Source organism: Halichoerus grypus, chromosome 14 (genome assembly GCF_964656455.1).
Source record: "Halichoerus grypus chromosome 14, mHalGry1.hap1.1, whole genome shotgun sequence".
Taxonomy (NCBI): Eukaryota; Metazoa; Chordata; class Mammalia; order Carnivora; family Phocidae; genus Halichoerus; species Halichoerus grypus.
The window spans coordinates 82,483,735-82,497,409 of record NC_135725.1 but is presented as its reverse complement, the minus strand read 5'-3'; the positions used below and the strand labels follow the sequence as shown (position 1 = coordinate 82,497,409).

Genomic DNA, 13,675 nt, shown 5'->3' with positions numbered 1-13,675 from the left:
TTCAGGTTAATACTTTTAAGCAGTTTTCAGCACGTTTATCTCACTTTATTCTCGTTCTCCTCGGACCTTCGTAGCCATATCACTTGTATAAAATAGGCTGAGATCTAGTGACTGTAAGCTGTGGTCTCAGTAAACAAAGGTAAGCTCTTTTATTTTCTGATTAAAGAGAAAAATAACTAAAAGTCAATGAACACAACGTGCATATATGACAATCATACAGGATGTGTTTGATCTCCTAGGTCTTATGTCATCATATTACCTTTAAAATTTTTATGATCTAAATGTAAAATAGTTATTTTCAGCATTTGTTTTAATACCCTTGTAATTACTTTTTATTCAAGAGAGACATTTCACTTTTACGAGTTAAATGTGTATATGTGTGTAGAAACTTATGATATTACATATATGTGAATTACACACACGGACATGTTTAAATAAAAGAATTTGGTGGTGGGAAGAGTTCACCTAAGAAGACTTTAATGTCAGGGCACCCTTTTGGCCGAAGTGCTAGAATTCCATAAGCAGCAAGACTGGTAACAATGCTGGTAGGATCCATTTATATGTAGCTGTTACACAAGCAGAGGATCAAAGTGCCAATTTCTCAAGGAGAGAAACTTCTCTGAGAAATGAAAATCTCTGATCTGTGTTGTATGCCCTAATACAACAGCAAGAAGCCATAAAAAGAAAAAGCAATAGAAAATGAAAAAAAAAAAAACAAAAACCAAAATATTAAGGTAACTATGGAAAAATATGTAATTGACTGAGTTAAGCTAACTATTTGCAGAACCAACTTTGCAAGACTCAGAATGGTAAATACCCAGTCTGCAGAGACTAAATAGACAATTCATCTGTCTTTTCCAGGTTAGGTAGCTAGATGATTGATTTCCCAACCTTATCAGCCATCATGGAGTTCATTTAAAAGATCTGAGGGTCAGGCCAGATATTTTAGTAAGGGTTTGCTTCATTTAGTGTGTCCCATAAATACATTTCATATGTGTTAGATGTTCTTTGCTGAGGCCGTATTTGATATATAGAGATTAAAATGAATTTTGTGTTTTATTTGTCTCTAAGTAGCAATTTTCTTGTTATTACTAACTTTGAAGGTTGCTGGAACAACGTTTTTTCCCCATGCAGTATCTGTATGTACGTCGAATGTGGCTTTGGCATCTATAGAAGGTTGTATGAGGTCTAGCTGACTAGTACTACGTACACTCCAGTCCTCATCGAGCAGCTGAGTGCCCTTACGTGCCGGGTCCTTCTCTGGGTACTAGCGAAACAGAGGCTCTGCCCGGTGAAAACATGCAAGTCTGAGAGTCTCCTTGTTGGTGGAATTGGGCTGATTATAAATCTCCTAGGTTGGGACACAAATGATGCAGTAGCAGCATCAAAAGATAATTAACTTGGTTAGTAGTTTATTTATAGATTATTTAATATTATAGGCCCTCTGACATCACTGAACTGGCCATCATTTGGAAATACACTCATTTTAAGTATTTCCCTGGCAGTTTTGAGAGCCTGAAACCAACTCTGGTTTACGTTCATGGACCTCTCTCCAAGTAAGTGAACGGAATGAAATGAAGAACAAATATCCAGTCCTTTTTAAGCAGTTTTTATAGTATAGCAGACACCATAGTGGTTGCTTTAAACACTGACCACATTTTTTCGATGACAGGTGATCGTGCTTATAATCAATCATTCATTATAACTTACCTGTTTATTAGATTTCTTTAATAACTGCGGTGGAGGCAAATCTTCAGTAGTGAGTTAGGGGAACGAACTAAGATTTGCAGATGCGCCCCTGCCCTTGCACCCAGCAGTTAGATTTCTAGGAATCTAGAGCCCTGGGAACTAGGGACATTAGGAGCAGTTAAAGCTGAAAACCTGCTCTGTGAGTGGTCCTCCTGCACCTCCTACTCAGCACAGGCCCGTGCGTCCTGGGGCGGGGGTCTCTCTCAAGTCCTCAGAGCAAGAAAGGTCCTGCGGTATTTGTCCTTGCAAGCTATCAGGATCTGATGCCACACAGTGACCGTAGGTTTCTCAGTGTTGCTAGGAGGCCTGGAAGGGAGATAGGTGCTAAATGAATAACAGCCACAGCGTCGGGAAACTACCTCCCGCCGAGATGAGTTTCAGTATTGATGGTTCTCTAGCAGCAACTTACAGAGCACAAGCTAGGACTTCTTATGTAAGAATAAGTCTCTTTCCCTTCCTCATCCCATCTTCCAGAAAGACCGTTTTAAGTCAAGAATTCAAGTTGAGTTAGTTGTAAGAATAGATATCCTTTCCCACATTATCATTTTAGGTAGGAGCTAACAGCTCCCATTGATACTGGATGCAGTGATCTTTGGAGATTTTAAAAAATAGCTCCATAGTGCAAATTAGGTTATGTAAGCTTTACAGCACAGCTAGAAATAGGGAATAGAAATCATGTGGGAATCTGGGCCAAAGTATTTCTCTCCCTCCAGCAAATTCCTGTGGGGCTTGGGGATTAGATGAGTTAGTACACGTAGAGTGCTTGGAATAGTACCTGGTGCACAGTAGGTACTCCGTAAATGCTGACGGTTCCTACCACGGTTGGCTGAAGGGACAGAAGGTATGTGAGGGAGGCAGCAAGACTGTGCTGGTGGGTAGTGGAGAAGTGAGCACATGGCCTGCTTGGGGGGGTAGGGGGGGAGCTGCATTGGTTCCTTGGTATTTGCAGGCTGGGGGTGCTCCCACACTTTGAGAGAGGACCCCTAAACAGGAAGCATAAGGCAAACACTTAGAGAGGTAGTGTGGGGAGGTCGCTGCAGATCCCCGCTGACTGAAAATGCTCGTGTTTCTGCTGTGGTGGACTCACTGGCCGGTCTGCTGCCAGGGGGCCATATGTACTCGCTTGGGCATTTAAGTGTGCTTGGAACTTCAAAACGGCTGAGCTTAGAATATCAGCCTGCTGATTCCAACTTTCCTCCCAGTGCATTAATAAGAAAAAAAGAGGTGTGTGATTACAGCTAGCCCTGGAATCCAACATCCAGAGCTCACCAGTGTTTGGCAGGTAGAAAGCAAGTTATTATAAACCACGGGAAGAGGAGTCTGGGTGGTGTGCTTAGAGGGCCGCTGACTCCCGTGCGTCTCTTTGTAGCATTCCTGCAGCTTCTCTCTCCTGGTGTGCTTCAACGCTTTGGGACACATCGGCACTCATCCGCACAGGACGCCTCCCCTGCGTGTTAATCTTAGAAAAAACACATCTGCCTGTCCATCCATCTCTTTCTCTTTTCAGTAAAAGGAAAAATGGGTAGATGGTGAGCCGGCGCCGTTGGTTGAATATACAGCTTGCTGTCTCTTTCTGCGCAGGTGCAGGCATCCCTGTCTGTTGGCAGGTGGTACGCTAGGTGGGGATTCCAGATTCAGTTCTCTCTCTCTTTTTAGGTTGAATTCTGTGACGCTCTAAGTTTATAAAAACTCTAGACAAGGACTGAGCATTACCTTTAAAGGCAAATAAGATGGATTGGCGTGATAGTCAAGAGGCTTTTTTTTTTCTTCTTTTAATGGTACCAACGGTCTGTCTTTATTGTTTGCAACAGGAAGTGAAAGAAGAGGGGACACAACAGCCCCAGCTCCAGGGGAAACTCCAAAGACCTTACTCTCTCACTGTAGCCCCAAAGCAAGAGGCTTTTCTTAAATCCAAGAGATATTTGTATAAATAATGTCCTGGCAGAAGTCACCCCATTCCACAGCTGTGGCTGTTTGGTGGAATCTTTGCCTCATTGAGCCAAGGTTGAGGGAGGGCCTTTCTTTTTCCTTCCCCCCCCCCACCCCCCCGGCTTTGACCAGTCAGTTTTAACATCTTAATTCCTTGGTCCTTCTAAGGAGGGTCTTTGTCTTTCTTGGCAGAACTTAGCCATTCTCCGAACTCTGCTGCCTTTGCTGGGGGGCTTCGTGGAGATTGCCGCCATCTGCCTGGGCAGCTTAAGGGAGACTGGGCAGCGTGTCCCAGCCGGAGATGTATGCTCGTACCTCTCCTGCTGCTTCTGGTCCACAGGACGTAACATTAGCCTGGCTGCTGTGCAGACATTCTCTTAGCACTGCCTCGGGGCCCAGTCTCTCAGCCTTGGTCTGGCTTCGAAGACCTACCTGGATCCTCTGTGAGGTTGGGATGAGTGGTCTCTGCATTTACCTGTCAGCTAAATGTTTTCAGGTAATGAAGTCAATAATAGCCTTCAGTTTAAGTTATTTTGGGCTATGGGCAGCAGTAGATTGAAGGAACAGAAGAAAGAAAAGGAAGAAATGCTCAAATCGCTCTCTTGTGTGGGCCGGGCACTCGGACATTCTTCTCCAACAACCTTCTCAGAGGTGGAATCTTCTTTTACAAGAGAAGAGACTGAGGCTCAGAGTTAAGCACTAGAGCTAGGGATGAAACCCCACTCTGTTCGATGCCAAAGCCTCTTTCCACCACACCATGCACGCTGTGCGTGCTGTGTCGCCAAAGGGGAGGGGAGCGCTGTGTGGCAGGAAGGACGTGTGCAGGCAGTGGGCTGGGCCATACGGGGCCTCCGGGTCACAGGGTCTTGGCTGATAGGCTCCTGTGCTGGAAGCCAGGCTCTCTGACTTGAAGTTGTTCTGGACCAGATATCCTGGCCTTTTAAAAATAGGGCTATTTTTTATTGGACCAATTGGGTAAGTTGTTGAACAAACCGGAAAGACAGGCTAGAAGATTCGAGTAAGGTGTGGCTGCATAAACAAAGGAAGCGCTTATATTTCAAGCTTGTTTTTCTGTTTGAATATCAATGAGAACTTGAGGTCTGTGTCTGCATTCAGCTAATGCTTTCTGAGGCGACGCTCTGCCTGGCCTGAGACTGGTGATGGGGATGCCTTAGAAGATTTGAGCCAGACCCTAAAGCCTGGCGAGCTTTTGACTCACGGGGTAAAAAGAAGAGAGGGTCCTGGAGGGCCGGCAGCCCAGGTTTGGGGTGTGCTGGGGGGCTGTCCCTGTGCTAAGCACAGCTGGGGGAGTGGCAGGTGGCGGGGGCCTGTTCTGATCAGCAGGACTTTCCCCGGACGAGGCTTCAGGACAGGCTGCCAGCCTGGAGGCAGCAGGCAGCCCCCTAGGCTTGGCAGTGCTTGGTGAGCCCCTCTGGGGTGGCTTGGAGGTCTGAGCCGCTCTGCTGCTCCCGTCTGCGTCTCCCGCTGCCGCACACCAGGCCGCAGGCTCCTTGGCCGATGATGGCCTCCTGGCTCTCTGCCTGAGGGATGGAGGCCGAATCCTCTCCAGGGCAGAACGGTCCTCCCTCACCGCAGGGCATGGTCCCTGGCAGTTGGCCGTTTCTCGGCGCCACCTGCCATGATGCTGGCGGGGAGCAGGAAGAAGGAACTGTTTTACACCCAGGTTGCCCGAGTTCCAGAACAGTGACTTGTGTGTGAGGAGAGTGAGTACCTGGCACAGCACTGCCTTAGCTGATCTTTCCCAGCGGCCACCCCACGTCTGGCGCTGCCCCTACGGTTTGGACAAGCCACAGCGCGCGCACTGCTGTTCCCACTGCGCAGGCAAGGACGTGGAAGCCCGGACACCTCGCCAAACCACCCAACTTGTTTGTGGCAAAACACTGTGGCTCCAAATAAGTGAGTTTTTAACCACACAGAAGAAATAACATGCCTGCCACTGTTTTTTGGAGCTAACAGAAGCCCGTTCTTAGGGATGAGATTTGAATTCTACCACAACTGTGGGACCTAGAAATGATCTCCTTTTACAGATGAGGAAATGGAGGCTTAGCCACAGTGACTGCCCACAAATTATACAGCCTGTCACCGGCTGGGCCCCCCAACGTGATAGTGCTCGCTGTGTGCAGTGCTGGTGGTTGGGGTCCCTGCGGGGCACTGCCGCCCGCCCCATTTCCCAAACCGCCTGGCTCCCGGGTCCCCTGCTCGCTGTGATGCATTCCACGGACCTCTCGTCCACGCTTCTGGACTAGATCCTTTGTGGTTTGAAACAAAATAAGCAAAAACCTATGCTTCCCCCCCCCCCCCCCCGCCCCCGCCATGTGGGGAAAAAAGAATCCAGACTTCAGGCTTACTCTTTCTCTGGTTCCTTTGGAGAACTGTTTGTGAGCTCGCCCCCGGGCCAGGGGATTGACTGGTTAGCCTCAGCTCCCTCTGTTTCCATACCATCTTTTTGCACTGTAACTGAACTCCGTAACGAAGTGCAAACCAGTGATTGCTATTGGAGAGACCCCCAAGGGTTGGTGGGGGGTGCAGTGTGCTGTTAGAAGTGTATTTTCTATATTCAGCTTCATTCATGTTTTGGCTGTCGTCTGTCGCCTATCCCTGCCTAGGCCTTCAATGTGTGCTCCAACCAGAGGGGTCACCCTCACAGTGACACATTGCTCGAGTGCTCTGATGCTGGGATCTCACTGGACCCTTCATAATGGAGATGGTCTCAGAAGTTGCTCAGCTTTTTAACACCCCTCATGTCCTTAGAGGCTACATAAGGGAAATATTGTGGACATCTAGGAGGTGAGAAACCTCTGGAAGGTGGCACCTGGGGAACTCTGGAAAGCTGAAAGCCCCTCAAAATGAGATTCATTGAGGCTGGGGAAGGAGAGGACTTATCCATCAGCGATTTTAAAGGGTTATATTTACTTGTATCTGGCTCCAGAAGGGTAAGGATGGTTATAGGAAGCCAGTTGGGCAATTTGGGCTAATGTGTGCCTCCCAGATGACAGAGCTGCCCTGGGAGATTAGGTGTGGTGAGAAATGAGGCCTATGGTACCAGGAATGTTTAAGCAAGCTAACTGTTAGCATAGTGCAGAGGAATTTCTTCCATGGGATATCAAGTTTGGATGGAACACTGATGTGTTTGGGGACACTGCCAAGACCACTTCTCCCTTCTTGGGCATATGGATTCATTGGGAAACCTTCACTGTCACCTGCTGCTGTTTATCAGGCTCTGTGGTGACCCCGCAGAAGGAATAGCTGGGAGAAAATGTCAGGATTTTCAGCTTAGACAGTGGAGTAGAAGGTGAAACCGCTGACCAAGATGGAGCGCACAGGAAGAGGGAGGGGGTGCCCAGGGGCTTGAACAGATCAGAGCCGTCTTCTGTGGTTGGGAAAAACTCTGGCAGGCCTTCCCCTCAGTGCGGGGGCCGGGCCTGTGAGGAGGCTGAGGACCTGGGTGGTTCTGACTGGGGTGGCAGAGTCTTCCCCCTGAGACGGGCACCCGAGCTGGATGGGAGTCTGCCAGGAGGGTCGTGAGGAGAGCTCTCAAGCAGGGGGTGGGAGGGGGGCGGCAGCGCATGGTGTGCACAGAAAGGGCATGGCCTTCTGGAGCGGCATGGTTACTTGCTGATGGGAACGGGGATGGTCAGAAGGGTGAAGTGGCAGATGGGATGTGTAATTTGGAGTCACGTGGGGGAAGGCCCTGGGTCCTGTGCCCTTTGGTGATTATCCTCTTCCAAAATGGTGAGCGAATTCTGGAGGGTTGATCTGGACAGTTGGATGGGGAAGGACTGGAGGCGGGAGACGGGCTGCCACAGATAGAAGAATGGGGTCTCTTCATAAGCCAGGCTCCTCGCCTGGACCGAGCGAGAGGGTGGACCTGATGGCTCCCAGCAGGGGGCCAGGGAACCACAGCATCCATTAAAGGTAGCGGGGGATCTGCCCGAGCACTTCTCCTGGGCCTCTGTTCAGTAGGTCACTGAGAGGACAGTGGTACTTGGGGCCAAGATGGGGAAGGTGGGGGAGGGAGGAAGGTGTTGGCAGGGCAGGAGGGGGTGACGGGAGAGGGTAGCGGTGTGGCAAGGACCATCTCCTTTGGGCTGGGAAATGGGAGTTTGGTGGGCCCAAGTCCTCATTGGTGTGAGGTGTGAGCCCTCTTGTGCTCTCTGGGAAGCATCTCTTTGGCAGTGGATAGAGAGGTTTGCAGGCTGGTCAGTCAGCATCTTATCCTTTTCCTGAGTCTCTGCACGTCTGCTCTGCTGGGTTCGCCAAAGGGAGTGACGAGTACTGGGTGTTCATTCGTACAGCGGCCTTCTGTTTTTTTAAAAAAGTAATGCTTTGGTTTCTTTACCTGGGCAAGGGCCAGGGCTCACTGGATTCAACATCTATAGAACATGGTCTTTAGCTAGTGGGAAGTTGCAGACTGACTTTACGGAGGACTTTAAAAGGGGGAAAACACCATGTAAGATTTTGGTGTCTAGCTCAGGACAGGTGGCTCGCAAAACTGAGAGGAGTCAGGGTGGCTTTCTGCACCTCTGTTGTTTCTATAGTTCTGCTGGGGATTAAGGCTAAAGAGGCAGCTACAGTTTTGAACCTTCGGGTCAGAGCTATGAAAGGTTACAGGTGCCCTGAGACACTGATTCCCTTCAGCCTTTGGGGGGGCCAGGACCCCAGGGCCAAGTGTGTCTAACTACAAGCGGCTTTGTCTTTTTACCCCAGCGGGCCACCTTAGTATCACCTGTGTGTGTCATAAGGAGGAAATATGTGGGAGCACTGCCTTAGCCCTGGTGTTGGCAACTTTCTGGAAAGGGCCAGACAACCTTTCAGGCTCCGTGGACCATTCGCTCTCATGGCTACTTTGCTTGGCTGTGGGAGCAACAAGAGTGGCCAGAGACAGTGCATAAACACAGCATGGCTGTGGTCCAACAAACTTTAAAAAAAAAAAAAAAAAAAAAAACAAGAAACCCAACAGATAGTGGGCCGTATTTTGCCAACCCGTCTTAGATTGTAGAGACTGCTCACCCCTTGGCTTATTCATGATTGGAAACTTCCATCTGCTGCCTGGCCCATCCATCTTCCCACAAGGGCTTCCTGAGAGCATCTGTCCTATGTGAGCGCTGAGGAGCAAGGGGCGGTCCTGGCCCGTAAGGACCACAGGTTTTGTGTGTGTGTGTGTGTGTGTGTGTGTGTGTCTGAGTGCGCACGCGCGCGGGGGGGCGGGTAATGCATTGACAGATGAGAGCAAAACATAGAGCAGAATGGGGCTCGGGGAAGTCCAGGGTGACAGGGGCTCAGGGTGAATCAGGAGAGCCATAGGAAGGGAGCTGCTCTGGAGAGGAGAGGGAGAGTGTGTGTGGAACACCGGGGACCGTGCAGTCCCACAGGTGCGTTGCGCCTGGCCTGGGAAGGGCCCTGAGTGCCAGGCCAAAGAGGGTGGACCTCATTCTCTGGGTGCTGGGAGCCAGTGAGGGGTTGTGTTCAGGACGGTAAACTGATCACAGATGCATTTTAGAAACATCACTCTAGTTGTGGAACACCAGATCTGTGGTTACAAATGGTATCTGTTTTTTCTGGGCTTTTTAGGCAAGACTTTGGTTAGAGTTGGTATTCAAGTGGGAAGGAGAGGTCCAGAGAGTTGGTGTTTCTGGCCATTGGCTTTAGGGGGCAGGGAGCACACTCTTGGACTTGGCAGGGCTTGATAAAATTCTCCACGTCCAGGCCTTTTCTCTCTTGCTGTCCTAAAGAACATTTAAAAGGGCAAGACAAACATTCGGTCTCAAGCCAGAATTAGATATTGGCCTGGGGCCTCGGTGTGTGAGGGTAAAAATGCGCTCCCCCTCACTTCAGAATTGAGTTCGTGGCAGGAGAGCTTCACGCAGTGGACTCCCTTCCTGTCTGCATGCAGCCAGCCCACAGAAAGGCCTTCAGAGAAGCACAGACGATGGTCGGGACTCTCAAGAAGCCTACTAACTACTGAGGCAAGATGTGTGTCACAGGCTAAAGCCAACCCTGCCCCGGGGGCGTCACAAACTGCCTGGGGCCGGGCCTTCCGTTGGGTACAGGGAAGATTGAGGTGAGTCACTCACGGTGCCTGCCCCAAGGTGCTCGATGTAGTTGGGGCAATGAAAACAACTGTAAATGTACATAGTGCTTTCTACCTTCCAGATCTGCGGTCCGTGTCCGTTCCCTGCCCCCCCGCCCCCCGCGGTTTCTGGGCAGGTGAGGGGAGCAGCTGTATCTGGAGCACTGGTGAGGCGCTAGGGCCGGGGGCTGGGAGCTGCCCTCGTCCTCCTCCGGTGAGGAGGGGGCTGTGTGCCTTGTGTGCAGTGACAGGAGCTGCCGGGCCTGCACTCGTGCCACCTCCCCGAGCCCGCAGCAGGCCTGTGGCGGCAGGTGCGGCGCCCACGCAGCTCGAGAGAGGGGAGGGCACCCGCCTGCGGCCCCGCAGCTGAGGGGCGTGGCGCCAGCGCTGGACGTACCGGGAGGCGCTTTGCGCATGTTCTGCCCGCACCCGGGTCCTCCGGAGACCCAGTCAGGAGGCGAGGGGTTGGGTGCTGCCCTGGGCAGGTGGGCCTGGCCCCCGGGGGAGGACTCGGGAGGGTGGTAGGAGGTGGTGAAAACCTAGGGAACACTCGTGCGCTGCATGCGGAGTGAAGCTGTGTCTCGTCATCGCTGGGAATCCGGTGAGGGTTACGGAAGGAAGGCCCGTTGGAGGCCAGCCGGGGCTCGTCAGGCTCCCTTTCGTGGAGGCCGTGCCTCTCGGACTTGGGTCCCTGGTCGTCTCTTTCGGGGCTTGGGGAGAGGGGGCTCTCATGTTCTGACAGTAGGTGGGTAACTCTTGTGAGGAGCACTCGTGTTTCCCAGACGCATTTCTGGGCTCATGGAAGGGAAAGGACGAAGGTGGGCCTGGCTGCGATGGAGCTGGGGCCTTTCCTCAGGCAGCTCAGGCCTCAGAGGGAGGCTCCTGTCGGGCACCACAGTCCGCTCTGGAGCTGGAGCCTGGCCCAGGCCCTTGCCCTCTCCTAGCCCACGAGCATAGGCTGGGTGCCATTTTCCTGCTTAGGGACACAGATGGTCAGAAGGCTTTTCTTTTTTTGGACTCTAACCTAAATATTTCTGCTGCTTGTAAAGTCAAGATTTTTTTGTTGTTGCTCATGGAAATTCAGAGTAGGGACAGTTTTCGATCGCTCAGAAGACCCTTCAAGAGGTTCCTTCTCCACCTGTGATTTATTAAGTTGCATTCTAAGTGTCCAGCCTCTTTCCCCCTCTTCTCTGGGCTGAGGGCTTAGGCGTTGTGGTTTGGTGTCAGTGGCAAGACACGTCGCTCCAGGCGGGCTCCTTCCTTGATCAGTGTCACTGTGTTGGCCTCCCGGAGTACGGCCTCTGTGGCCCTGAGCCCTGGGGTCGGGAGGACACCCACACGAGCTGTGGCTGGAACTCCGCCGGGCCGGCAAGCCCCGATTCCCCGAACACCTCTCCACTGTCGAGTCCGAAGCGCCGCCGTTAGATGCATCCTCTTCCCTGACCAGGACGGCGTCTCGCGCTCAGGCGGGGTTCGCACTGCACCCCTCCTTCGTCCAGGGAACACCCAGGGCTGCCTGCTCCCTCTCTCGCTTCCCGCAGTGGCTTCTCAGCGGTGGGGCCTGCCAGGTCTTGCTCCCTTGTGTCTAGAAACTCAGCTGGGGAGACTAATTACAGGCAAGGTCAAGGCCCCGCACTCCGGGGCCTTATTTTCGGCACCTCCCAGGAATCCCAGGCGGCTCTGGCTGTCTTGTGTGCCGTCTCCCACCCTCAGGGGCACTTCCTTCCCAGGGGCTTAAGGAAGCAGAGTGAATGCTTGCTTGAGGTGGGAGTCCTCTGCCTTTGTCCCTCTTGTCTTCTGGTGAGCTTCTAAGTGAGGCAGGAGCCGCCTTCACTGGGCAGATTTCATCTACTTCAGGCCTTAGCAGTGCTTACCTTGCTTTACCCCGAAGTGTCTCGGAGCTCAGGCCTTTTACCAGGGAGCAGTCTGCTGGCCTAAGTGGCCGGTGGGGGCCCAGCCACACCTTCAGGAGCACAGGAGAGGACGGTATCCTGAGGTAGCCCTAATTAGGGTGAGGGCACTTCTAGGAGCGGTGAGGCTGATGGGCCGGCTCAGCCCGTCCGCTCCACAGCCCCACGCCCTGCTCTGTGTGCCGTGTCGCACTGGCAGCGAGGGGCCTGTCGGACTCGTCCCCCGCTCGAAGCAGAGTGGGCAGGGTGGCGTGGTGTGGGGAGGCGGCAGCTAGTTCCGAACTGAAGCCCAGGGCTGTTCAAGAAGGGGCTTCCCTCATAAAGGAGTAAGGTGGCCCTGCTCAGCCTCAGCCCCGGGGTGGGGAGTTCAGGAGGCATGGAGAAGGCCGAGTGTAGTTGTGGGTAGAAAACCTTTCTTTCCCCACTGCACGGTTACGCACATGACATCGGACTCCTGGCTGTAGCTTACGCTCACTCTGGTCTGGTGATGGCCAAGGTAGTTTTTAGATATCGATTTAAAATACCTATCTATCTATCTATCTACTGTTTTTTCTGAATACGCAAGTGTAAATAGTATAATTTGCAGTGCAAAGTCCTTGGCAATAACTTTATGTTGTGTATGATGTTGAAAAACATTGGCAAACTCGACCACCACGGATTGTCCTTCCCCTCTGGGGCAGTGATGACTCGTAGGACTCTGAACTTTAAACCTTCGGCGTGGTTGAAGCAGCGGCCTGCATGTGTGGACTGTCACCAGTGCCTCGCCCAGAGACGCCTGGCCTTCGTCCCAAGGGACTCTCTGCCACCCCAGCGCCCACACTGTGGCTCCTTCGCACCGACTGTCGGACTCTGCCGTAGACTCACCCTCTCGTCCGGCTGCTGCCGTTTGTCTGTAATGCCCTGACATGTTGCATTCTCCCCATTTGGATGAATACAAAATAAAAGCTTCTGTCTTAAACAGCAGTGGACCCACTCTGGTTAAACAAAGGCTGTCACTTGGATGAAATGGTCAAGTGCAGGACCATTTTCCTGCCCCTTACAACTCTCTGCTAACTCTTCTCTGCTAATGGTGCAAAGAAAGAGTTTACTGGACCTGAAACTTGAACCTGGCACCCTGACCTAGCGAGCTGGGGAGTTGTGGGTGCCGAGCGAGGGCCGAATTCTAAACTGTAGAACTCACTGGGTGCTTTGCACGCATCTCACTCTTCCTGCTCACACCTGTTCCCCAGGGCTGGCAGTACCCACACATGACAGATAGGGACACTAAGGCTCACAGGTAAAAGTACAGAACTTCTAAATGGCAGCAACCATCTGTATCCAAAGCTGAAGCTCTTCCCCCTTGTGAGGGTCCTGCCGTGGAGCTGCCCCAGTAACGCGGAGCCCCCAGACCGCCAAAGACGGCGGAGCTGGGGGACAGAGAAGGCGGAGAGCCAGGCCAGGGCCTGCTGCTGCCCTCCAGGTAAGTGCAACCACTGGCTGGACAAGGCACTGGGCGTCCCTGCTTCCCTTTGTCACTCAGGGCCCACCTTCTCCCTGCCCGCCACTGAGCGGGGTTCACCAGCACGCTGCCGCTCCCCGTGCGATTCAGAGCAGACGGGGTGGCAGCTCTCCTGGGAGCCTGAGGAAGATGCCGCCTCCCCGCTGGGACTTATTAGCAAGGCTCTGGCGATCAGAGGCTCTTGGGTTCAATGGGGCCTGCTGGCCAGTCCGCCCAGCCCGTCGTGTACTTCCACTGACCTTTCCAGCGGCCCCGACAGAGCACAGCCTGGGAGGAAATGTGGAGGTGGTCAGAACCAGGATCGGAGTTTTCCAGCACAAAGCCTCATGCTCTTTGCTCTTTCTGCCGTGGTTCCTGCCAACTACCCACCTTTCCCTCCCTCCCTCCTCAGCCAGGCTTCCTAAACAAACATCTACACTGGCCTGTCTCTGCTTCCTCCCCTCCCTCCCCTCAGCTGACTGCACCCCACCCACCTCGGAGTCTGCTCCTGCCCTGGGC

General features: G+C 52.4%; 1 protein-coding gene across 1 annotated transcript in view; it reads left to right on the top strand.

The window, feature by feature from the left end:
• Nucleotides 1–12,642, top strand: part of STRBP (spermatid perinuclear RNA binding protein) — a 140,958-nt gene extending 128,316 nt beyond the window's left edge. The window contains exon 18 of the mRNA XM_036107865.2: nucleotides 6–12,642. Coding sequence (XP_035963758.1) covers nucleotides 6–10 — 5 coding nt within the window. The 3' untranslated portion in view covers nucleotides 11–12,642. The remainder of the gene's footprint in view (nucleotides 1–5) is intronic.
• The last annotated feature ends 1,033 nt before the right edge of the window (nucleotides 12,643–13,675 follow it).